Source organism: Colletotrichum truncatum (genome assembly GCF_014235925.2).
Source record: "Colletotrichum truncatum strain CMES1059 chromosome Unknown Contig_0002, whole genome shotgun sequence".
NCBI lineage: Eukaryota > Fungi > Ascomycota > Sordariomycetes > Glomerellales > Glomerellaceae > Colletotrichum > Colletotrichum truncatum.
This window is the reverse complement of record NW_027222399.1, coordinates 4,449,103-4,473,772: the sequence shown is the minus strand read 5'-3', so window position 1 is coordinate 4,473,772 and position 24,670 is coordinate 4,449,103. Positions and strand designations below refer to the sequence as shown.

At 52.3% G+C, this 24,670-nt stretch overlaps 11 protein-coding genes across 11 annotated transcripts; 7 read left to right on the top strand and 4 right to left on the bottom strand.

Moving 5' to 3' along the window:
* On the top strand, window positions 1–1,193 carry CTRU02_204171 (uncharacterized protein; the record flags this gene model as incomplete). The annotated part of the gene is made up of 2 exons (XM_036728263.1): window positions 1–518; window positions 575–1,193. 2 exons carry the CDS (start codon window positions 1–3, stop codon window positions 1,191–1,193), a joined length of 1,137 nt encoding a protein of 378 aa, XP_036579972.1.
* Window positions 1,194–2,432: 1,239 nt separating this feature from the next.
* Window positions 2,433–5,907, top strand: CTRU02_204170 (beta-galactosidase precursor; the record flags this gene model as incomplete). Its single annotated transcript, XM_070204339.1, has 10 exons — window positions 2,433–2,549; window positions 2,637–2,713; window positions 2,766–2,952; window positions 3,009–3,124; window positions 3,172–3,547; window positions 3,598–3,732; window positions 3,786–4,053; window positions 4,084–4,282; window positions 4,334–4,557; window positions 4,607–5,907. 10 exons carry the CDS (start codon window positions 2,433–2,435, stop codon window positions 5,905–5,907), a joined length of 3,000 nt encoding a protein of 999 aa, XP_070062102.1.
* A 577-nt stretch (window positions 5,908–6,484) lies between these two features.
* Window positions 6,485–7,115, bottom strand: CTRU02_204169 (extracellular serine-rich protein; the record flags this gene model as incomplete). Its single annotated transcript, XM_036728261.1, has 2 exons — window positions 6,485–6,682; window positions 6,747–7,115. 2 exons carry the CDS (start codon window positions 7,113–7,115, stop codon window positions 6,485–6,487), a joined length of 567 nt encoding a protein of 188 aa, XP_036579970.1.
* Window positions 7,116–8,960: 1,845 nt separating this feature from the next.
* Window positions 8,961–9,348, bottom strand: CTRU02_204168 (uncharacterized protein; the record flags this gene model as incomplete). The annotated part of the gene is made up of 3 exons (XM_036728260.1): window positions 8,961–9,029; window positions 9,095–9,154; window positions 9,244–9,348. 3 exons carry the CDS (start codon window positions 9,346–9,348, stop codon window positions 8,961–8,963), a joined length of 234 nt encoding a protein of 77 aa, XP_036579969.1.
* Window positions 9,349–12,478: 3,130 nt separating this feature from the next.
* CTRU02_204167 (rta1 domain-containing protein) lies at window positions 12,479–13,427 on the top strand (the record flags this gene model as incomplete). Its single annotated transcript, XM_036728259.1, has 2 exons — window positions 12,479–12,647; window positions 12,721–13,427. The coding sequence occupies 2 exons, from the start codon at window positions 12,479–12,481 to the stop codon at window positions 13,425–13,427; spliced, it is 876 nt and encodes a 291-aa protein (XP_036579968.1).
* A 739-nt stretch (window positions 13,428–14,166) lies between these two features.
* Window positions 14,167–15,507, top strand: CTRU02_204166 (Upc2 protein; the record flags this gene model as incomplete). Its single annotated transcript, XM_036728258.1, has 1 exon — window positions 14,167–15,507. The coding sequence occupies one exon, from the start codon at window positions 14,167–14,169 to the stop codon at window positions 15,505–15,507; it is 1,341 nt and encodes a 446-aa protein (XP_036579967.1).
* A 676-nt stretch (window positions 15,508–16,183) lies between these two features.
* Window positions 16,184–16,648, top strand: CTRU02_204165 (uncharacterized protein; the record flags this gene model as incomplete). The annotated part of the gene is made up of 1 exon (XM_036728257.1): window positions 16,184–16,648. One exon carries the CDS (start codon window positions 16,184–16,186, stop codon window positions 16,646–16,648), a length of 465 nt encoding a protein of 154 aa, XP_036579966.1.
* A 699-nt stretch (window positions 16,649–17,347) lies between these two features.
* CTRU02_204164 (mitochondrial iron uptake protein (frataxin)) lies at window positions 17,348–18,287 on the bottom strand (the record flags this gene model as incomplete). Its single annotated transcript, XM_036728256.2, has 2 exons — window positions 17,348–17,620; window positions 17,763–18,287. Coding segments are annotated over 2 exons (798 nt in total), but the record flags the coding sequence as incomplete, so codon positions are not given.
* Window positions 18,288–18,619: 332 nt separating this feature from the next.
* CTRU02_204163 (AP-3 complex subunit sigma) lies at window positions 18,620–19,251 on the top strand (the record flags this gene model as incomplete). The annotated part of the gene is made up of 2 exons (XM_036728255.1): window positions 18,620–18,688; window positions 18,754–19,251. 2 exons carry the CDS (start codon window positions 18,620–18,622, stop codon window positions 19,249–19,251), a joined length of 567 nt encoding a protein of 188 aa, XP_036579964.1.
* Window positions 19,252–19,379: 128 nt separating this feature from the next.
* Window positions 19,380–19,888, bottom strand: CTRU02_204162 (uncharacterized protein; the record flags this gene model as incomplete). Its single annotated transcript, XM_036728254.1, has 3 exons — window positions 19,380–19,484; window positions 19,540–19,610; window positions 19,663–19,888. 3 exons carry the CDS (start codon window positions 19,886–19,888, stop codon window positions 19,380–19,382), a joined length of 402 nt encoding a protein of 133 aa, XP_036579963.1.
* A 569-nt stretch (window positions 19,889–20,457) lies between these two features.
* On the top strand, window positions 20,458–24,188 carry CTRU02_204161 (leucyl-trna synthetase; the record flags this gene model as incomplete). Its single annotated transcript, XM_036728253.1, has 8 exons — window positions 20,458–20,675; window positions 20,732–20,819; window positions 20,878–21,129; window positions 21,180–21,306; window positions 21,360–21,533; window positions 21,587–23,269; window positions 23,320–23,362; window positions 23,423–24,188. The coding sequence occupies 8 exons, from the start codon at window positions 20,458–20,460 to the stop codon at window positions 24,186–24,188; spliced, it is 3,351 nt and encodes a 1,116-aa protein (XP_036579962.1).
* Between the last annotated feature and the right edge of the window lie 482 nt (window positions 24,189–24,670).

The following is a 24,670-nucleotide window of genomic DNA, read 5'->3' as shown; positions in this document are numbered from 1 at the left end:
ATGCTTCGGTCCGCCCTCTTCGCCGCCGTCGGCGCTCTTTCCTGCGGCTTCGCCTCTGCCCTCGAGACCTTCGAGCGCAACCTCATCTTCCAGCCTCCCGAGAACTACACTGACCCCCGCGTCTTGTACCCTCGCACCGTCCAGCTGGAAGACGGCCGTCTCCTGGGCACCTGGGAGAACTACTCGCCCGAGCCCCCTCTGGTCTGGTTCCCCATCTACGAGTCTCTCGATGGTGGCCTCAACTGGGAGGAAGTCGGCCAGGTCCACGACCAGGCCAACAACTGGGGTCTTCGCTACCAGCCTTTCCTGTATGAGCTGAGACAGGACTTCGCCGGATACCCTGCCGGAACCATCCTCCTCGCTGGTAACAGCATTCCCACCGACCTCAGCCAGACCAAGATCGACCTGTATGCTTCTCAGGACAAGGGCCGCACCTGGGAGTTCCTGTCCCACGTCGCTGCCGGCGGCAGAGCTATCCCCAACAACGAGGAGACCCCCGTCTGGGAGCCTTTCATTCTGTTAGTCAACAGTTATCCCCATTATCTTCATTCGATCAGGAACTAACTCACCATAGCATCTTCGAGGATGACTTGATCCTCTACTACGCCGACCAGCGCTCGCCCGACCACGGCCAGGAGATCTCTCACCAGACCACCAAGGACCTCAAGAACTGGTCCGACGTCGTCATCGACGTCACCTACCCTAGGTACACCGACCGTCCCGGCATGCCCTTCGTCACCCAGCTCGCCAACGGCGACTACATGTACACTTTCGAATGGGGTGGTGCTCCCATCATCGAGCCCTACTCCTTCCCCATCTACTACCGCATCGCCAAGGACCCTCGCAAGTTCGCCGACGCTCCCGACTACTACATCAACAGCACCAACGGCGGCGTCTTCCCCATCAACAGCCCCAACGTTGTCTGGTCTCCTGTTGGTGGCTGCAACGGCACCATCGTCGTCAGCAGCAACAGCGCCCCTCTCTTCGTCAACCGCCGCGGCGGTGACCCGAACGCCTGGGTCGCCTACGACTCTCCCGAGGCCGGCGCCTACACCCGTAACCTGCGCATCATGGAGGAGGACCCCGACTACCTGCTCATCATGGGCGCCGGTGTCCTTCCTCCTAGCACCACCAACAAGGTCACTGTCAGCATGCTCAAGTTGACCGAGCTTTTGGGTCTTAAGCAGGCATGAGAAACGAACTCTAGGAAAATTCATGTAAATAGTTGATATCCCTCAGGGCTCACGTATCGCACAGCAGCATATCTGCGGGTGTGATTGTGAGTGCATAATTGTAAATCATGCCGTAATGAAATACAAGTATTAAAAAAACAAAAACAAAAATAAGGTGCTGGAACATAACACAAACTGCCGGCAAGGCAAGCCACATGCAAACTTCCACACAGCTTAATTGAGCTTGGTGATTCGTTCAATCTTCCTTTTTTACTTTTCCGCCAAATAACACTACCGTCCAATTTAATTTGACGTAATACTACTTTGCACATACTACTTCTCGGGGTAACCTCATCGCGTCCCCCTGCTCTGGCCGCATGTGACCAGCCGCTTATTTATTGGGACCCGGACCGGCCATCCACTTGAAGTCTTCCTGCCGATGACCGCCTGGAAGATCTCCAGGGAAGATGAGCAGCCTCCAGACGAACTGTAAGCCTAAGAAAGTTGCGCAGCACAAAGTGTCGAAGCTACCACTTATTTTTCCGTCTCGACCAAGCGACTGCTATGGGCTCTGTATGGACGGAAGTTTCGTCGCGGTCCTCGTTGCTCCGGCCGCGGCGGGCCGTTGAAGGTGGCGCAACTATCCGCAGGGACAACCCTGTTGTCCAGCTCGTTCAAGCAATGTCGGTCTTGGGGACGACAAGGGGATGACATGGCTTTTCCAAGCGTCGGCTAACCGACTAACGCGGGGCAATGAGCGGGGGAAGACAGGGTTTTGGTTGGAGACGTGATGAGAAGTGCCAGGTCCTCTGCCGTTACTGTTGTGTTTTTAGTTTTTTTTCCGCTCCGTCAGCTCACCCAACCAATTCCCCGTACCGGTCGAGTGCTGCACGGCATGCATATCATGCAATGCTTCTCGCCATCTATGGACTGATGAGTTCATAGAGTTGGAGTAGAAGAGGGGGAGACGGGCCTGACGTTCGTCTAATCGATCGGCCGGTTGAGATTGGGGGATGATGATGGCTGTGCCTTGCATCTGCCGACCATTCACAAGCTCCCAATTCCGACGCTCTGGCGGAGAGCATAGTTGGAGTTAGCTATATTGCCGTCCGCCTTGTGGAGCGAGCGGATATACGATTCGTATGTGAAATAGAGGACATGTCCGCGCTTTCCGTAGGATTGGGAGCGCTTCACCTCTCATCAATTGATAGTGTAAGCTGCGATTAGGGTTGGTTCCGGTTCTTCAGAGCTTGGATCAAGATGTTGCTCTCACGCGCCAAAATCCTGTCTTTGCTAGCCCTGAGCTGGTTCAATGGAGTCAGCGGTAGAGCCGTGGGAAGGGACCTCCACCTTTTGAATGGAAGGCAGCAGGATATCGTGAGTTTGCTTGTTCTCCCGTGAAGCCATTGGCCCTCAGAAGACACCTGGCTCTTTATGTGAATGTTAAACAGTTAACAATAACAGGTCACATGGGACGACAAGAGTCTGTTCATCAATGGCGAAAGACTGATGGTATTCAGTGCCGAGTTCCATGCGTTCAGGTGAAACCTTCTACTGACTGTATTCATGTTCACTTGTTAACCTCCAACGTAGAATGCCAGTTCCTCATCTCTGGTTTGACATTCTGCAAAAGATCAAGGCAGCCGGTTACAACTCGGTCTCCTTCTACGTCAATTGGGGTTTGCTGGAGGCTAAGCCTGGCGAAGTCCGAGCTGAAGGTATCTTCGCCCTGGAGCCTCTCTTCGAAGCTGCCCAGAAGGCTGGACTGTACCTCTTCGCCGTAAGTCCTAGTCTGCCTGCTTCAACATTGTCTGTTGCCTAACATATATCAAACAGCGTCCCGGTCCGTACATCAACGCCGAAGTGACTGGAGGTGGTTTCCCCGGCTGGCTGCAGAGAGTCCAGGGCGTCCTCAGGTCTGGAGATGAGGGATACCTGAAGGCTACCGACAAGTAAGCATAACATATCTCTTGATGGTTACTGCTGCTAACGACGTCAGCTACACTGCCGCAATCGGCAAGATCATTGCCGGTGCTCAGATCACCAATGGAGGTCCGGTCACTCTCTTCCAAATGGAAAACGAGTACAACGCTGCTATCGCGCCGTACCCTTTCCCCGACTATGATTACTGGAAGTATGTCGACAACCAGTTCCGAAGCGTCGGCGTTGTCGTCCCATACGTGAACAATGAGGCCTGGCAATTGGGTGCCATCACGACCTCTACCCCCGCAAAGGTGGACATCTATGGTCACGACTCTTACCCCTTGGGCTTCGATTGCTGGAACCCTACTGTGTGGCCTGAGAATGGCCTCCCCACGGACTGGCTAGCGACGAACAACAGAATTGCACCTGACAGCCCCTACACCATTGTCGAGGTATAATACCCCTGTTGCGTCAAGAATCGCAAATTACTGACGACATACAGTTCCAAGGCGGCGGCTTCCAGCCTTGGGGTGGTGCTGGCTTCGAATCATGCGCTGGTCTGCTGAACCACGAGTTTGAACGTGTTCTATTCAAGAACAACTACGCTGTCGGTACTACCATCTTCAACGTGTACATGGTAATCCCCCCGTGCTCCATATCTTTTCATGACATGATAATGACCGTCGACAGACTTGGGGTGGCACGAACTGGGGCAACCTCGGACACTCAGATGGATACACCTCCTACGACTATGGCGCTCAGATTACTGAAGAGCGACTCATCAACCGCGAGAAGTACAGCGAGACGAAGCTTCAGGCCAACTTCTTCCATGTTACCCCTGCTTACTTGGAGGCTGATCGGTTCAATTCTTCGCTTGAGTTCACAAACAACGCTGCCATCACAGTCACCCCTGCCACTACCAAGACGACCAAGTTTTACATTGCCAGGTTGGTCGCCGGTGCTTCTGATGCAAAACAGTGACTGACCCGAGTTAGACACACCAAATACGACTCCCTCGAGACCGTGAGCTACAAGCTGAAGGTCGACACGGTCAAGTATGGCAAGCTTGAGATCCCCCAGCTTAGCGACGGCCTCTACCTTACAAGGAGAGACTCCAAGGTCCACGTCAGCGACTACCCTGTCGGGGACAAGAACCTGGTCTACTCTTCAGCTGAGATTTTCACCTGGTGGGTACAGTTTGATGCTGATGAAGAGGGCCATTGCTAATCCCTATGCAGGAAGAAGTACGACGACAAGACTGTCCTCGTTGTTTATGGCGGCCCTGATGAGCACCATGAACTGGCAGTGGAAGGCGACCAAGGTGATGTGACTGATGACGATGTCATCGAAGGCTCCGATGTCACTATCGAACAGAAGGAGGGTTACACCATCCTCGGCTGGGCTGTCTCCGACGAGCGCAAGGTCGTCCGCGTCCACAAGAACCTTTACGTCTATCTTCTAAGTAGGTATCCCCACACACAACTCTTTCGGGCTCCGCTCACCTTTAACAGGCCGCAACGAGGCATACAACTTCTGGGTACCCCCTACCGAGAGCAACTATGGTACCTCCGACGTGATTGTCAAGGCCGGATACCTCGTCCGAACCGTCGAAGTCAACGGCGACACCCTCAGCTTTTCCGGCGATGTCAACGCCACCACTCCCATTGAAGTTATCGGCGGTGCTCCTGCCTCACTCAAGACGCTCAACTTCAACGGCAAGTCTGTCGAATTCAAGCAGAACGACCGTGGCATCGTAACCGCCTCTGTCGACTTTAAGGTCCCTGCGATCAAGCTTCCATGCCTCAGCCAGTTGAGCTGGAAGTACATTGACTCTCTCCCCGAAATCAAGTCCGACTACTCGGACGAGCTGTGGACTGACGCCAGCCTCGAGAAGACTTACAACTCGGCCAACCCGCTCAAGACCCCGACCAGCTTGTACGGCGGCGACTACGGTTACCACACCGGATCGTTGCTTTACCGCGGACACTTCACCGCCAACGGTGAGGAGAGCGTCTTCAACATCACCACCCAAGGCGGGAACGCCTACGGCGCTTCCGTATGGCTCAACGACGAGTTCATCGGCTCTTGGGCTGGCAACGCCGTTACCCCCGCACGCAACAGCACTTTCCAGCTCCCCAAGCTGACCAAGGACAAGAAATACGTCTTCACTGTCGTGGTGGACCACATGGGTATGAATGGCAACTGGGTTATCAACGAAGAGCAACAGAAGAACCCCCGCGGCATTCTCAACTACAACCTTGCAGGACACGAGCAGTCCGACATCAAGTGGAAGATCACCGGAAACCTGGGTGGTGAGGACTACGCCGACAGAGAGCGCGGCCCTCTCAACGAGGGTGGGCTTTTCGTCGAGCGACAGGGCTACCACTGGCCTGAGCCCCCTTCGAGCTCCTGGAAGGACAGCAAGGGCCCGACTGAAGGCATTACTGAGGCGGGCATTGCCTACTACTCTGCCACCGTTGACCTTGACCTCCCCAGCGGCTACGACATCCCGATTTCTTTGACCTTCACCAACGCCACAACCACTGCCTACCGTGCCCAGATCTTCATCAACGGTTACCAGTACGGCAAATATGTCCATCACGTTGGCCCCCAGACCCGCTTCCCTGTCCCCGAGGGTATCCTTAACTACCAGGGATCCAACCATATTGGCATCACGCTCTGGGCCCACGAGAAGGGCGGCGCAAAGGTCGAGGGACTCAAGTGGGAAGTTGGCATGGTCAGCGCTACGGGCTTTGCAAAGGTCAACCCTGCCCCGCAGCCGAAGTGGGCTGAGAGGAAGGGAGCTTACTGAATGGGATCTTGAACTTGAGATACGTAGGGATAATAGTCGTAACGTCTAATCTATCCAGTTTTCTCGAAGAGCACTTCATAATGAACCGAGCTATCAAGGCCCCTCTAGAACGATTGGGTCCTATTTTTGGGGTTTTTCGGCTTTTCAGGGGTCGAACGTTCCAATGTTTAAATCTTCTCCTTGCAGTTTGCCAGCTTCTCAGACACGGCCTTCGGTGTACACTTTGGGTTTTACTGACCAATCGTCCCTGAGCATTGATTTCTTGACGGCTGCTGTCGAGGTAGTTGGTAATGATAAACATGTCGCGATCATGTGCATCTGCGAATCCTAACTCAACAGAGGCAAAACTTTGATGAAATGATTATGAAAAACATATATCATTGTCTTGATTGGTCCGAATTGCATCACTTCCTATATATACATACATGACAAAATGGCAAAACAAGTAACGAGAACTAAGATTTAACAGAGAGCTCAGCAATGACAAATGCGAAAGAGCGAGTTTGCATTGATTGCTTCCTCAAACGCCATGACTCCGAATTCCCCGCTATGCAGATATGCTCGCCGTCAATCATATTTAGAAGCCACCCAGCGGGTTGGGGTTAGGGAGAACCTCGCCAACATGGTTGACAGGGGGGATGATGGACTGGCTCTTGGTGGCAGCAATCTCCTTGTGTCTTCTGAGAGAGAAGTCCTGGTTGTTGAAGTTCTGGTTGATAACGCCGACCATTCCGGAGGAGCAATGGTTTCCGACGTTTTGAGGGCAGTAGTACCACTATTTCAAGCATTGTTAGTATGCATTCACACTTTTGTTATCGGAAGAGGATGGGAAAACATACGATGGGGTTCTTGTCCTTGACGACAATTTGGAAGACATTTTCAGCCTGGCCCTCGGCGGTGGCGAACTCAAAGCCAGGGAAGAAGCCCGAGCCGTCAGCAAGGGGCTCGCAGGGGTTGCCGAAGCTGGACTGGACGATGGAGTGGTTGCGAGGGAGGAAATGCCACTCGACGATATCTCCAACATCGGCGACGACGTTGTCGGGGTTGAAAGTGAGGCTGGCACCAAGGCCGGCAACGACGGAGTGAGTGACGCCCGTCAGCTCGATGGTCTTGGTCGGTCCATTATCCTCGCAAGCGGTAACTGGGGCGGCCGAAACGACAGCGGCGGAAGCCAGGAGGGTAGCGGTAAGGGTCTTGAGAGAGAACATTGTGAAGTTTTTGTGTGTGAGGAAAGAAATTCCAAGAAAATAGACTCAAGGAGATTAAGGAAAATGAGAAAAGAAACGAGATAGGAAAGGTGAGAGACTTTCTTTTTGGTTTGTCTGTTGGTTGTGTGATGATGAGGCAGAATAAGAAGCCATTTCAGAAAGAACACTGCCAGTTATATAGCATGTCTGCGGATGTGCAATATGCACTTTTGTTTTGGTTGCTTTACAAATAAAACGACGCCAGATGTACAGCCCTACGGGATGTTCCTATTCCATAGCCGCGTCTGACAGCGCGTAGTAGGCTGTTCAATGGCTGGCCTTGCTCCTGTTGGCCGCGTTGGTGAGCAGGCCAACACAAAGTCTGCGTACTGCCACTCAAAGGCCATGCGCAGCAAGACCACCGAGCCGGAAAGGCGGGATTCCGGGGGAACGCTAATCGGCACTAATTCCTTCCATACGCTATCTTCTCACTGAAAAGAAAAATGGCGGATGGTATGATTGGTTGCTTGCCGCGCAGGAAGGCTGCTGACGGCGTCTGACAAGAGAAACGCTGCAGAATCAGGGAGCTGGTGGCGGAGCAGCTAACGCTCCGCCACCCGCAGCACAGCAAAACACAAATAGGCACCGGAATTTGGTGGAATTAAATAGCCTACCCATCCAAAATTATCATCTCAATTCATCCCAACCCAGCGGTTGCAGGATCGACGGGGCAAAAGCAACTTTGTATGATGGGTCAGCATGAAAGGATTCTTGACGTGGGTTTGAAGATTGCGGCGACCAAATCTCTGTGCGAGGTTGCTGGCAATGGTATCCTACGTGCATATATGGTTCCGCTGTCATCTAGTAATTGCATAGCCGCACCCTCGAAAGAACCCGTCCGACGTTGTATCCGTGGTTTGCAGTTTATTTATTCGATTCCTGTTGCGGTCTCTTGCTTAGCCGTCAGCAAAGCGCTGTATTCGGCGCCTGTCGGCTTTCATGAATCCCTGGGCTTTTATAGAAACAGAAGAGAATATAGAGGGTTTAACGAATGTCCAAACAGTACAGAAGTGTGGGCTGCTACATAAAAGATATATCGCGAATTTCAGGGACGCCGAGTATCAGTCTCCATACTGAACAATATCGCTACCAATACCAGTGACGGTGTGTGTCCAAGCTAGGCTGCCCAACTAAGTGTACCTCAAATGCACTGAGAAGGAGGTAAACGGGTTTGAATCGCAGGATCTTTCAAAGTTGCCAATGTACAGCCAAGGGGCACGCTAGTGCTGGTGTCTTACCAACGCTTGGCATGGAACTAATTGCATCCTGGAAATTGAAAGCGATTGCTAAGCTCTCTATTTCTAGATCGAATATCTTTGACTAAGCCTTCGGGCAGTTTGCCGCGTCTCTGTCCCGTCTGACCAGAAGCCACACGCTTAGTTCTAAGCTTGTATCGTGAAACGATGTCGTCTAGTGATGGCGGCATTGCAGTTCATTTAAATTCGCCGTGTTCAAATCATAGACTATTAATATGGGCGTAGAAACATGTGTTCTTCTCTTTTCTAGTAAAATCTTATGTTTGTATATGAAAAAAAGGTATAGAATGATAGGTTCAAGTAGGTAGAAAGGGTACATCTCATCCAGTTGCCCCCGTGTGGATAGTTAAAGTCGCCTACTCACATGAGCCCTGGGTGATCGGGCGGCCAGAGGACCACTTCAACCCGGACTTCCGAGTGTTGCAACACGCTGGCTCCCTATGCTAAAATAATGCAGAAATGTGCACCGTATGCGATAATGAGATATGCAAAGCCTACACAAAGGTGAAAAGACTATGTGATGCAGCAGCCCATCTAACACACCAGGGCCTTAATTGCAGTAACAGTCGCAATCGCCATTCGGGTTTGCCATCCACCTTCCTTGATCACCACTTTGGCACTAGAGAAATCTGTAAGCAATTGACTTGTCTACGTCTCTGTCGAAAACGACTAATGATCACTCACCCTGCCGTCGCACAGGTTGATGCAGAGTCTCCTATCATTAGCGCCGCAGTTGGATTTCCACTACGACAAAAATTTGCTAGTTAGCAAAAAAAAAAAAAAAAAAAAAAAAAAAAAGAACATAGGAAAGCAGTATCAAGGTCGGCACGAACGTTAGGATCTCCAATACTGGCACACGCTTGCCCGATCATCAAGTTCGTCTTGGCGGCAGCGAGAGAAACGCACACCGCTACGAGGGAAATAAGTGAATAGCGCATGATTGTAAAAGAAAGAGAGTTCTTGCTAGGATGGTATAGAGAACGAGAATGAATTGTTATGGCGAAAGTAGTAGTAGTAGTAGTAGTAGTAAGTGCAGTGTTAAGAACACAAGTTATAGTGTTGGGATGTTTTTATATGTTCGCGTTGAGTTGGACTTGCTACTATCGAGTTTAGTTGACAAATGTTGTTGGCTCGAGTCAGAAAGTAATAAAAGTGGTACAACACGAAACTAATCATGGATTTTAATTAACAGTATGATGCAGAGAGACTTTTGTCAAAGGCTAATTATTAATAATCAAGTCTTCGCGAAATGGTCGAGTTGGGGCTTGGAAAGTCTAAACGATCAGGTGCAGTGCAATACGTAAAATAACTCAAACTGGGATCCATAATTTTTATACATGCAACTTGCCAAGTAGCTGACCTCGCCTTATTAAAGCAAATAAGGTTTTGAGGCTTTCAAGAGTTGAGTCGCACCAATATAGTTTCATTTAAACAACTCTTAGCACTTTCAACTTAAGTTCAAAGAAGGCGGTCTGATCAGCAAACACGAGACAACAATTTGTTACGACCCGTTGGACATGGTCGCCAACACGACCCCGCCTGGATCCCGGCGGCTAACGCAGGGCATATGTAACCCAGCCGACAGGTGTAACCAGGGATCCTCGGAACGGAAGAACTATGGACAAGTCACGTGGCCTCGGGGATAACGCGGGGTAGGGACAACCCGGGCTGGATATGTTGGATATGTCAGATATCCAACCGATCCCCGGATATGTTGGATATGTCAAATATCCAACCGATCCCCGGATATGTTGGATATGTCAAATATCCAACATAGCCAAGATAAGGAGGACCGTTCAGGACTTGTATATAGGATGGACTCGAGCCGGGCTCGAGGACAGACTTCCATAGCTCTTCAGCAATCAACTTTGTGATTACCCTAACCGGTACTTTCAGCTATACCTAAGTGACGACTACTCTACGACTCTTGTTGAGGCCTTGACTGATCACCAAGACCTTTGAAGATCTACGATCTATTCGACCAGGACCACGGAACGACTGTTACTACTCTCAATCCCTGGCTTACTGTTAACACAAACCCACTGTCAGTTAGCTGGCCGTAACACAATTATAGCCACTGACGAGCTGGCAGAAAAAACGAATGTAGTAATACTGTTGCATTAACAATAATGATGTTAACTCGAGAAAGGTACAATTGCGGATAAATATTTGTGCCATCCCAATTGTACATAGGTAATTCTCATGATGACCCTCGCATTCCCCAGGTACCCAGCACATGATACCGGCGCGCGACACCGTTGAAGAGCCTTGGTCAATTCTAGGCAATTAAAGTCACATGAAGCTCGCATTTTGATAGTCGTCTAACGCCGTAGTGTCTAGCGAATACATATTTCTCTCTAATGTATCGAATTTGTTCGCAGACTACCTGAAAATCTTCGCACAGAATGTCGCAGTTTCTGCTTCGCAGTTGACAATCGTAACAACTGACTCACACTGTACAAAAGCCTGATCGGCTATAGATATTTCAAGTTTATTAATCGGTTCAGTCCCACTTCTGGAGTCTCAGGGAGCCTGATTGACGCTATTCTCAACTTCCAAGTAGTGCAAGGACGGGAAACATACAACGCAAGGTAAATGAGCCATCAAATGTAGAGTAACTGCGACAAAAATAGTACCCGTAATTTGCTGTAGGATGGTAAGAAAGAATGGCTGGATTTGAAAAGAGGGTATGGCCAGGAACGCGCATAAGTCCATTTACGGTATGCATTTGAGAGGGATTACAGAAGCACTTCTGGTTCGGTATGTTCAGTGAGTGTTGATTTTATCGTCACAGCTTCTTACTAGAAATTTTCTCTTTTCCTTCTTTTCACTCTTCCCATCATCTGACCCTGATCTGCGTTAACACAGGTATTAAGCACTGACTTACTGGCTAGGCGCACGTCAATACACTCTACGGTCACTATCCACTACTCAATAAGCTTAATGATAATTTCGGGAATAAGGTACTCCAGACCACCTAAATGTGGAAAAAATGACTAATTGAGCTGGAACCCCTCTGGGCATCTCGTCTGACAACGTTTTCGACAACCATCATGAGGTGTTTACAGCTGCGACTTCAAACAAGCATTGCCATCATTCTCGCGTATCTCAAGGGACGAAGAGTTCAAGAAGCAGTCCGGTCATAAAATTCCGGAATCTATCGCACTTGAAGATGCAAAACTGCCGTCTCCGCCCGGCTAAGGTTGGTTCTTTCATGGTGGCAGGCCGGACGCAGCTACATCTTGAGTCCCACTTTAGTTGACAATATGAGTCAGCAAAGCAAAGGTACCATAAATGCTAAATGCATTCAAGCTGCTAGGAATACGCATATACGAAAGCACGTCGAAGTAGACCACGGTATTTCCCCAGAATTTGGCTCTACGCGTCGCTGGGACGTATGCCAAGCACCCTGGTTCGTACATTGTGACCCCACGACCACCGATCGCCATTCTGTGGGATGTCTAGCGCTAGATGTACTCAAGCTCGTAAAACATCCTGGTAGCACAATTTATTGAGAAAGCTTGCGTAAGCTTGTTGACGGGTAATTTTTATTGATGGCGTTGTTTTGGCACTAGCAAAAAAAAGGGCCTGACTCGTCTGAGCAAGTCACGAACTTGCAGCCACAGCCTTTTCTCGCATACGCGTATGGATCAAGCATGATTTGCATGTTGGTGAGCTACATCGGACATATCCACTCAGCGGAGTAGCGTGGGACAGAAAGGTTGACCAATCACAAGCCGTGCTATCCACGTATACATCCATATGGGGAAGCTCAAGGGCTAAATAGCCCCCAAAGCTTCGCCCTTTGCTTGGGAAAGACCGCGTATCGGTTAAGGCGACAATGCCTCCGGGCGAGGAACCCGGCATCGTAGACGGAGCCAATTTCATTCCAGTCTTCAAGATTTCGCTATAAAGATGGCTTTGTTCGAGCCCTTGTGCCTTGGCGCGATTTCGACTGTTACTCGAACGGAGAAGAGCATTACCAATTGTCGACTGACATAGACACCGAACAGAGTCGCTGCACAAAACACTACAGCAGTATCGACCTCAGCGTAATACCTATCCAGAATGCCGGAACTCCAGTCGCACAACGGGTACTACCTGTGGCACTATGTGCCAAATCTGGTGGCTGCTATCATATTTGAAGTTCTATTCGTCCTGGTCACGTTTTACCACGCGTGGATGATTGCGAGGACCAAGACATGGTTCTGCATCGTGTTCGCTATCGGCGGTGTCCGTAAGTTTGAGCTACTATTCAACAATGCTGCACCTTTCTTTCTACAGCACCGCTGATGTTGTGTAATTCGCAGTTGAAATCATCGGATACGCAGGCAGGGCCATTGCACGGGAACGCACCGGCGAGATTGGCCCCTATGTCATGCAGAGCGTGACCATCCTTGTCGCGCCTGCCCTCTTTGCGGCCTCGGTTTATATGACACTGGGAAGGATTATTCGCAGCGTTCATGGCGAGTCACTCTCGGTCATTCGAGTCAACTGGCTCACGCGTATCTTCGTCACCGGCGACTGCTTTTCGTTCCTCGTCCAGGCGAGCGGCGCCGGGCTTATGGTTAAGGATGGCAACCAGAAAATGGGACAGAACCTCATTGTAGCAGGTCTCGTTATCCAGATTGTGCTGTTTGGCATTTTCTGGCTGACGTCTATTATCTTCCACATTCGACTGGCCAAGTACCCAACAGAGGCCTCGATCAACGGAGGTTCGCCATGGAAGTCTGGCTTGTGGATGCTTTACATCGTTAGTTGCTTTATCATGGTGCGGTCCATCTTCCGCCTTATCGAGTACATTCTAGGCGGCGACGGATACCCGCTGCAGAACGAGTGGACACTCTACGTCTTCGATGCGACACTCATGTTTTTCGTCATGGTTGCATACGCATGGCGTTTCCCCAGCGCTTTCCAGATCCGAAAGAACGGCCACCCGTCGACGTCGGATGTCGAGGGCTTCGATATGACGGAGCAGGAAACCCAGCAGCGCTCGATGCGGAAGTCGATGCGATGAAGTAACGACGTGTTGATGATCTGGCAGGCAGACAGAAGACGAGAGGAGTGTACTGGTTTGGAGTTATTGTAATATTTTGATTGACCATGACCAGACAGACTGCTTCATGCGTGGAGAAACTGGGTTGCGATGAAATGGACAATTAGTAGGACTGCCGAAATAGGCACAGCACGGGGAAACCGCGGTGTAATCGGCTTCTCCGCGGCATTCATTGGTCCGCAAGCAAGGTCGAGGAATTTTAGCAAGGCAAGGAAGGCACTTTGGAATTGAAAGGACTTGCCAATTAAGGCGTTGATAAGTGCAGGACGCGTGGACACAGGGCGCAGTCGGGTCAGTCCAGGGGCCATCTTCGGTGCATTAAGCCCCAAAGTGGTCCCTGGAACACCTAACAAACCCCTTTAACAAGTCCTCGTTGGGGTTGTTGAGGACGCTGCGACAGGGTTTCTGTACCTTAACGGCACCTGCCGAACCGTGCTTGGCAGTCATGTCCCACCACCTGTGACGATAGGCGGATACACTAAGCATAATTATTCTCTCCCCCACCAAAAAAAGGCTGAAGGTCCATTTCCTCGCTTTCGCATCCTGAGAAGTAGCCTCCGTGTTTTCACCTTATATGAGCCGCCTCGTCACCGCATCGCACACCCTCCTCTTGCCAACCGGTGCCTCCAATGGCTTGTACCTCGCCTTCTACTATCCAGCAACCGGTTCAGTGATCTCCTAGTCGACGCGAAGTAGCAGGATGGCGCCCCAAACGCGTAACCATCCCCCCACCCCGGCAAACTCGACGGCCAACGACGACGAGGTTGGCACCCCAGCATCCGGAGCTGGTGACGTCAAACTTCGCCGGGCGCATAGGAAATCTCGCAACGGTTGTAAGGAATGCAAGAGACGCCACGTCAAGTGTGACGAGACACGCCCGACATGCGTCAACTGTGCGACGGCGGAGCGGCACTGCTCTTACCTCGATTCCCTCCCGGCCTCGGCCCGGGCAGCCGTTCCGGCCAAGAGAGTTCTCGTCACCGATGGTCACACCCCGGCCAGCTCCGTCACCCAAGCCGCCATGGGTGCCAACCCGGTCTCCGCGTCGTCACCGTCTGTCACCACCGTCGTCAACGACTTCATCATGCGCACTGGCGAGACCAGCGAGGTCGCAAGCCCCGCTAATGGCCAGTTCTTTACCATGGAACATTTGCGACTCTTCCGCCATTTTGCGACTCACATGCCAAGCTTTGCGGGTCTCGATGAGTTCTTGAAACCTATCATAGACATGACCATAGATGTGGCTTTGAGCGCCCCTTACCTAATGGACGTCATGCTGGCCAACGCAGCGATGCACCTGGCCGAGACAAACCCTTCCCGCGCAGACTACTACCGTCTCCAGGCTACTCAGCTGCAGACACGCGGCCTGATGCTGTTCAACGAAGCTAAAGAAGAGATCTCGGAGGAGACATGCATTCCCATGTTCCTCTTCGCCGCCACCGTTGGCAACCAGACCTTGTGCGAGACTCTTCGCACTAACCGCGACGATTTCAATGCATTCCTCGACCAATTTGCCTGGTATCTTAGCCTGCACCGCGGCGTGTGTACTGTCACTGGCAGCTCATGGCATATAATTCGTCAGTCTGGCGCCAAAGAGTTTCTAGATTTTCTGGATGCCAGGCATCCTCAAGTGGAAGTCCCCGAAATCGGCCTTCTCTACCGTATGCTGGATCAGGCCGATCTTGGCCCGGCCTCGCTCGAGGCTTGCCGCGCAGCTGCCGATATTCTTGCTCATGCCTATGCTATCTACCGCAGCATCTCCGAAAGGAGTAGGCACCAATCCTCCTCTGTCATGGCTTTCGGATCTCGCATCACGACGGGCTTCATCGACGTGCTTAAACAGCGCCGCCCAGAGGCCCTGGTCATTCTCGCCTACTATGCTGTGCTGCTCCACTGGTGCCGAGAGTACTGGGTGTTTGGCGACGCAGGCCAGTTCATGATCCGGTCCATCTCGGCGCATCTTGGCGACTACTGGTCGGAATGGCTCGCATTCCCTAACTCTGTGCTCGAGGACCAGCAGCAGCAGCAGCATGCAGGCTGAAAGGAAAACAATAAGACCTCCTGCGTAATTGGAAAGCAAATGGTTTTAAAGAGCGCAGCGGCTCAGCTCTGATTTGCTAGCGTGTCTGGATGAACGCTGGCCGAACTGTGCGGCGGGTCTCATCTCATCTTCGGGCTTTGCGCCGCCGTGCTAGAACCACCAAAGTCCGAAACATCCACCACCGACAACCACTCACAGCGATCGGTTGCGAACTCCCACAAATTTTGCTCTCGATGTCTTGCCCAAGCCGGTTATTCCGGTATTGGTGAGGAGAGAGACATCTCCCCAAGGCCACACACACAGTTTGACAGCCTTTTGGGAAGGACGACAGGCGTCGACAAGACGCACGGCTTGCGACTTGACGTATTGGCTTCGTCTCAGTATGCCAAACGCTCGGGAGTCGGTGCTCAACCACCACCTCATACGCACCCCGCCTGCATTCTTTCTTTTTCCCCCCTCAAACCCAACGCCGCCATGGTCGCCGGACATCACATGGGGAGTCTATCAAAAAGCTGCGCCTCCCGTCAACGAACCGTGGGCAGGGGGGCGAAGCTGGTCTTTCTGATGAATCCCACTCTTTTCGCCGCTTTCTTGTTTTAATAGAAACAAACCCACAAACAACGCAGCTTTCTTCAAGCTGGCGCAGCCATTTCCAACAATCCCATTTGGGCCGACAATGTCGTTGCCTTTCCCAACCAACCGGTTCGGACCCAGCTTCACGCTGGATCCGACACCCAGCCCGACGGCAGAGGCAACCCGCACCGCGGAAACGACAGTATTCCCCACAGGCGAAAGTAGCAACCCGTCGTTCCCGAACAACATCCTCCAGCAGTCCGGACTCACACCGGGGCAAGTCATCGGCATCACAGTGGGCGCTACCGCGGGACTCGTCTTCTTTATCGTCGCTTTGGTCTGGGTGTGGAACTGGAGGAGAGAGAGGAAGCTGGCGAAACAGAGTCTAGCACTCGCGACAGTGTCAGAAGGGGATCCGGAGAAGCCAGACGGTGTGATGATAGCACAACACACCGGCGAGACAGTGGAGCTACCTGCGCCGAGAGGGCTCCACGAGATGCCGGAGACGCAGCAAGGTCCGGCCATCGAACTACCGGCACCGGTTGAACGATCTGAGTTGCCAGGATGACGATGATGATGATGATGGGGGGAGGTGGAGCAGGTGAAACTGAAGGGGGGAGTCAAGCACGAACAGGGGCGGAGAAACTTTCGGATGAGGCCTGACGAGATTTAGAATGAGAACCACGATACCCTCGCTAAGCATTACTTTCGCTTTAGCATCTTCATACGACGACAAGAGTCGGGCTCTGCGAGGACGGCTCTTGCGGCGGGAGACACTGTTGCCCAAGGGCGGTTAATATCGGATTATTTAGTAAAGGGTCGCTGGGATGCGGCCTCATATGTACGGCATTGCATACATCAAAAGCGTATAAAACGCTTAGATTCGTAAATAGAGCAAAGACAACTCGAACATTTCACCATCATTGTTCACTACCCGTGGTGTATGATGCCACCCGTCAAGAATGCCACATCACGGAGCAAAAGGACCCAGCAGATCTGCCAGGGCCCAGGATCAAAATGCGCAATTGAGCGCTTGCTTTACAATAACTGTATACACGGGCTGGAGACGCAAGGTTTTGCGTCTTTGAACCCACTCGACAGGGGCTACTGCCAGTCCTCGAAACCACCCTTTAAACTCCCATTTGCCATGTAAAGTACACACTCAAAGAGCCCGTCACCGTGCCCGTGCAGACAAGTGGACAGACCATGCATCACGTCATGCCACACTTCCTCGTCTGCCTCATGCTCTTGACAGCTTATAGACCTACTAAGCCTGATCCTCACCGTAAGTCGACGGAGCTATGCTAAGGTCCACGTCAAGCTCCTTGAGGAAGAGATCATCAAGAGTGCTACCATCACGGGCATAGACCCAGGCACCGGCCGCGGTGCCTTCTTTCTCGTTCTGTGAGTCGCCAACAATGACCCAGTCGTAGCGCTTAGGGCCTGAGATGGGCGACGAAAGCCAAATTTGCTTGTTGGGAGGCTGCTTGTTGATCACGTAGGTGCCTGCGTCTGGGAAAGTGACAGAGAGGACGCCAGCCTGTCGTGCTCAAGTTAGTATTTGAATCTTTCGAATCTTGTTTGAAAGTGTAAAGAGACGAACGAGCCTAGGCCACAGACCTGGCTGGCCTGAATCGTCTGGAAATGAATCGTCAAAGTTTAACTGAGGGAAAGCGACTTACGGCATACTCTACATCAACGCCTTCGCGCGCATCCTGAAGCTCCTCGAGCTTGGTGACGACGGTCTCCAGGTAGGCATCGGCGAGGTCGTGATACTCGGAATCGGAGAGCTCGGCGACGCTCGTCTTGACATTGTCACTGGGGGTTTGCTTGACTTGGGGGTTGTCGGTGTCAGGCATAATGCCCCGGTTGGCAACAGCAGAAGTAGTGAAGAGTTTGCGAGCAGCGATGAAGCTGGCGGGACCTGCGATGGATGCCGACTTGGAGGCAGTCGAAGTAAGCAGGGCAGAGGACCGGCGCGAGAGAATGGTCTGTGATGATGAAGAGCAGAGGCTGCGGGTGGCCGCCCGAGAGAGCTTGGCAAGACTACTACGGGCCATTTTGCAAAGATTTGACTGATTGATAGACAGAAGTTGATAGATCCAGCCTCGGGGTGACGAATTGGGAGTGTTGTGCGGTTGAGAGGGGTCGAGAAGAGGTGGTGTTTGCAAGTCTCGAAGCCGCTTCTCAGATAGGTAAATGAGGAAACTGCTGGGTAGCTTTGCCGTGCCTTCCCCACGTCACTGCAGCTTCCAGGTGTAGCTTCGGTTCCGCAATTGAAGGAAAGGCATGAGCTTGGGGCATAAAGTGGACAGTGCGTCAAGGATTACATCAGAAAGTCATGTGCCAGGCACAGCGTTGCACCTCAGGTTTTGGGCGGCAGTTTGGCGGGCTACAGGGGGTTGAGGCGGCTGGTAACGGTTCCGCCTAACAACCCCACCAAATACAGTCAAGCTGTCTTTCAGCACACTTCGCGAGGCGCACTCGTAGTTGTCGACCACATCTGCAGAGGCGGGATGCGCAGTTGACTCAGGATACAATGATCAACGCTTTTCTGGTCTTCAACGGCCAGGGCCAGCCTCGGCTGACCAAGTTCTACACGCAGCTGGTATGAGCCATCTCCAGAGCAGAGGTGCTGTCGCAGTAGGCACGACAACTAATGCGTTATCGCAGGAAACGAGCATGCAACAACGCCTGATTTCCGAGATCTTCACCCTCGTCTCGAACCGCCCGGCAGGATCCTGTAACTTCCTTCCGCTCCCGCCCTTGCTCGCCGCCTCGGGCACTTCCCATTCGTCCTCCGAAGAGCAGAACGACGTCCCCTCCCTCGTCACATACCGCAATTATGCGACGCTCTACTTCATCGTCATCTCTACATCTACCGAGTCACCTCTCGCGCTTATTGATTTGATCCAAGTCTATGTTGAGGCTCTCGACAAGCTATTCGAGAATGTGTGCGAGCTGGACCTTATTTTCAACTTTGAGACATTACACGCCACGTTGGGTGAAATGATTGTAGGAGGAGTGGTTATAGAAACAAATCTGGACCGTATTGTGTCGGGTGTAAGGGCGCAAGGAACAGTAGCAAAACGGCCAGTGAACGAAGGCCGGAGTGCGGGTATTGGTGGTGGTTTGGGTATGGGAGGCAATTTTGTCTGGCATGGAAGGTAGAAAGAACGGTCTGTTTGAGAGGAATAGCATTATTGTTTGTTTCGGAGAATCTTGTTGTACATAAGCTCTTGGGCCGGGTATTCAAAACGCCATAAACTCCTTCCAATGCATGCGCCGGTGTGCTGGGCTTATTTCGGCGATTCGGAAGAGGACGGCTCAGGCGCGTCCTTGCGCCGTTCGTATCGTTTTTCAGAATCGATGACACCGAACAGGTTGCGGAAGTGCTTCCGGATCTGGTGGAGGTTAGAGTTGCTTGATCAGGAGAAAAAATTGGGAAGGAAATCGCACCTCTTCGGAAGGACGGTATTGTCTGCCGAAGAATTCGAACTCTGAGAAGAAGAACGCCCAGCCAAGGAAACCTGCTGTTTGTCAGAAGCGTAATCTATACAACACTCCTAAGCCTATACCAACCAGCAACAGTGGCAAGTTGAATCAATTTGATCGCCTTATCCCATCTCGGTCGCGCGTATACTAATGCCAAGCGTCGCTTGTACTTTTTCTCGAATCGGAGCTGCGCCTGGGGGGAGAGGCTTGTGAAATCGGGGGGCCAGACTTTTTTCGTTCGGTACGGGTTGCTAAACACGTCAAACCGACGACCGGCTGTCTCGGCTGCGCGCCTAATGATCGTTGGGAGCATTGTAGCTGCTTTGTGAGGGCATTCGTGGTCGACTTTCGCCCCAAGAGCTGGCAATGGCACTCAAAAAGACTTGAACTGCGGACGATGCGGCGTCTGGGTCTCCAACCGCGGAAGCTGTTGGAGGCACTATCAGCCACAAACGCCACATTTCTGAGAAACCCCAGCCACATGGTCTTCCTTCTGGCAAAAAAAAGGTACGTACCGCTGGAGGGGCGGTTGAAACAGACACAGTGCTCCAACAGTGACTGGTCAGTGACCAGTGGCCCGATAGTACCCCGCCATTCCCGCACCAGCGACACCCCCAAAGTCATCGCGGGGCACACTCAGCCTCGAAAAAAACAGCGGAGCTGCGACGAAATCTGCTCCTTCGTGCTGGTTGTGACTCAAGACTCGCGACCGAATCCCGAACGAGAAGAGCACGCCTTATCGAGAGTGACTCTCTCAGCCTTATCAAAAGAGTCACACTCGAACACATAAACCCATTGGATCGACCGGGTTTGTCCCTGTGCCTCTCGGTCATCGACAATTCCTTGTCTTCTCGGACGTCGAAACAAATCCATACCGCAACCATGGCGAATGAAGCCGCCAAGGCCCTCGAGGCCCTCCAAGTCTCCAAGACCAAGGAGCTCAAGGGAACTGAGAAGCGTGACTTTTTGATCTCCCTTGAGAAGAAGTACCAGCAGAAGTGGTCTGAGGAGAAGATCTTCGAGGTCGATGCCCCCTCCATCCAGGAGGTGCCCCTCCACTCAATTTCCGCCGAGGAGCTGCGCCAGCAGCAGCCCAAGTGGTACGACGCAATAGAATATCTTGAATGAGTGAAGCAGCTTGTTGACGTGGATATAGGATGGGATGCATGGCCTTCCCCTACATGAACGGTCGTCTGCACGCCGGTCACTTGTTCTCTGTGTCCAAGGTCGAGTTCGGTGCTGGTGTAAGAGATATCTTTCTCTCCGATAAATTGCAATCAGAAGGCTAATCATATGGTCTAGGTCGCCCGAATGCAAGGAAAGCGCACCCTTTTCCCTATGGGCTGGCACGCGACTGGTATGCCTATCAAGGCTGTCGCCGATAAGCTGAAGAACGAGGTTCAGATGTTTGGCCGTGACTTTGAGGGTTACCAAGAGGAGGAGGTTCTTGTTGACGACAAGCCCGCCGACGCTAAGGAGGCCCGCGAGGATATTACCAAGTTCACGACCAAGAAGAGCAAGGCGGCCGCCAAGACCGTCAAGGCGAAGTACCAGGTGCGTTGTAGACAGTACCATGTTATGTTATTCGTGCTGACACGCCAAAGTTCCAAATCATGGAGTCCATGGGCATCCCGAGACAAGAGATTCACCTCTTTGCCGATGCATCCTACTGGTTGACCTTCTTCCCTCCCCTCGCCCAAGAGGATCTTACTAGCCTGGGTTTCAGAATAGGTGAGCCCTGGATTCTACAGTGACTCTGTGCATGTACTAATCAACGTGTGAAGATTGGAGAAGATCTTTCATTACCACGGACGCCAACCCCTACTTTGACGCTTTCGTGCGCTGGCAGATGAACCGTCTTAAGGAGCTGAACAAGATCAAGTTTGGCAAGAGATACACTATTTACTCTATCAAGGATGGCCAGCCTTGCATGGACCATGACCGAGCCGAGGGTGAAGGTAAATTGACGTGCCTGCCGTTTTTCTGATTCTTTGACTAACGTCGACTGTAGGTGTCGGTCCCCAGGAGTACACTGGCCTCAAGATGAAGGTCCTCGAGTGGGCTCCCAAGGCCGAGGAGGCTCTCAATGCCAAGCTTCCCGCTGATGCCAACGTCTTCCTCATCCCCGCTACTCTGCGCCCTGAGACTATGTACGGCCAGAACGCCGTCTTCGTCTCTCCCAAGATTACCTATGGTGTCTTCAAGGCCTCTGAGAAGGACTACTACATTATGACTGTCCGCGCCGCTCGCAACATGGCTTACCAGGGTCTTTTTCTCCAGGAGGGCGTCGTTGACCAAGCCGCCGATATCGACGGATCCGCTCTTATTGGTACCCGCGTCCACGCCCCCTTCTCCGTTCACGAGGCTGGTGTTCGCGTTCTCCCCATGGAGTCTATCCTGCCCACCAAGGGTACCGGTGTCGTCACTTCCGTCCCCTCAGACAGTCCCGCCGATTGGGTCATGACCATGGACCTCCGCAAGAAGGCCGCCTACTATGGCATCGAGCAGGAGTGGGCTGAGCTTGAGATTATTCCCATCATCGAGACTCCTTCCGGTGATATGATTGCCAAGACCCTGGTCGAGCAGCTCAAGATCGCCTCCCCCAAGGACACTGTCCAGCTTGACAAGGCCAAGGAGACTGCATACTCTGAGGGTTACTACAAGGGTAAGATGAAGGTTGGCGAGTTCAAGGGCGAGTCTGTCGAGGCTGCCAAGCCCAAGGTCCGCCAGTCCCTCATCGACCAGGGTCTTGCCTTCGCCTACTCCGAACCTGAGCGCAAGGTCGTCAGTCGATCTGCTGACGACTGTATCGTTGCCCTCTTGGACCAGTGGTACCTGGACTACGGTGAGGAGTCGTGGAAGAAGACTGCTCTCGACTGGGTTGAGAACACTGACGGCAAGGGTCTCAACACCTTCAGCCACGAGACCAAGAACGCCTTCCAAGGTGTTCTGAACTGGCTCAACCAGTGGGCTTGCGCGAGATCGTACGGTCTCGGATCCAAGCTTCCTTGGGACCCTCAGTTCCTCGTTGAGTCTCTTTCAGACAGTACCATTTACATGGCATACTACACCATCGTTCCTTACCTCCACAAGGATATCTTCGGCAGAGAGAAGGGCACTGCCAACATTGCCCCTGAGCAGATGATGGACGAAGTCTTTGACTACGTCTTCTGCCGTCGTGAGCTTGACGAGCAGCTCATCGCCAAGTCCAACATCTCCAAGGAGACTCTCGAGAGCATGCGCCGCTCTTTCGAGTACTTCTATCCCCTTGACCTCCGCAGCTCCGGTAAGGATCTGATTGGCAACCACTTGACCTTCTTCATCTACATCCATCTGGCCATGTTCACCCCCGAGTACTGGCCCAGAGGTATCCGTACCAACGGCCACTTGATGCTGAACGGTGAGAAGATGAGCAAGTCTACCGGTAACTTCCTTACCATGCAGGATCTCGCCCGCAAGTTCGGTGCCGATGCTGCTCGTATCGGTCTGGCCGACGCTGGTGACACCAACGGTGACAGCAACTTCGAGGAGGACGTCGCCAACCAGGCTATTCTGCGTCTCCACACCTTGAGAGAGTGGTGCGATGATGTCGTCAAGAACAAGAGCGAGCTCCGCACGGGCGAGTTGAACTTCTTCGACAAGATCTTCGACAATGAGATGAACGTTATCGCCAAGGAGGCCATCCAACAATACAGTAAGTATCCCTGTTTTTATGGCCTAGTTAAGCCCGCTAACTTGAAGCAGCCGATACCTCCTACAAGCTGGCCCTTAAGGCTGGTTTCTACGAGTAAGTTTCTACATGTGCTACTTTTTATAAAAACGCAACGCAAGCTAATCTATGTCGCAGCTTCAACAACGCTCTTTCCTTCTACCGCGAGAGCAGCGCGTCGGTCAAGATGCACCACGACCTGGTCCTCCGCTTCATCGAGCTCCAGTGTCTCCTCCTCGCCGTTGTCGCACCTCACTGGGCTGAATCTGTGTGGATCGAGATCCTCGGCAAGCCCACGTCGATCCAGCAGGCGACCTTCCCCGAGATCCCCGAGACCGACGCCGGCCTCACGGCGGCAAGGAAGTACATCTCGGTGACGGCTTCCAACGTCAACTCGGCCGAATCGCTCCAGCTGAAGAAAAAGGCCAAGGGCAAGGAGACGTCTTTCGACCCCAAGAAGCCCAAGAAGCTCACCATCTTCATGAGCGAGAAGTTCCCGCAGTGGCAGCAGGCCTACATTGACCTCCTCAAGGAGATGTGGAACGCCGAGACCAACTCGGTTGACGACAAGGCACTCAACGGCAAGATTGCCAAGATGGGCGAGATGAAGAAGGCCATGCCCTTCGTGCAGGGTCTCAAGAGACGTCTTCAGGCAGGTGAGCCGGCGAGCGCCGTTCTCGAGCGCAAGCTCGCGTTCGATGAGAAGGCGGTGCTCGTAGACATGATTGACGGCCTCAAGCGTAGTGCCAACCTCGTCGAGGTGACAATCCTGGCGGTGGAGGAGGGCGGCAAGAAGGCGACGGATCTGGTGACCGGGGCCGTGGTGGAGAACCTGGCGCCCAATGCCGAAGGCGCGGTTCCAGGTGCGCCGAACTTCTTGTTCGCCAACGTGGAGTCATCGTGAGAGGCTAGACGGCATGGCGCATAGCCCTACACAGTGATGCTACATGCTATGATGGCAAAAGGGAAAAAAAATAAAAATAAAACGAGACAAGAGAAGAGTTAGATATCGATTCCCATGTGATTGTCGTTGAACATGACCCATTTTAGACGCGGCGCGTTGCTTGTGAAGATGTGAGACTCGGACATGTGGTTATAGTGGCATGTCCTAGTGCCGGACTTGGCATAGAATTTCTGTGCTTCTTTGGGGATCCGGAAAGGATCTCGTTCGTTACCGTTTCGGACTCATTCTTTGCTCTTGCTTCATCGTCTTGTTCACAGATTACAGCTCTGAGCGAGAGACATCACAAAAATCCTTAAATCTAAGCTCTATTACGGCCACCGTGTTTGCCAATCCTGTTCGGTTCGTTACCCAAAAGAGAGGAAGCACTCAAGCAAGGCAAGGTAGAAAGATGGGACTCTACAGAGTCCGCGGATGGGGCCATC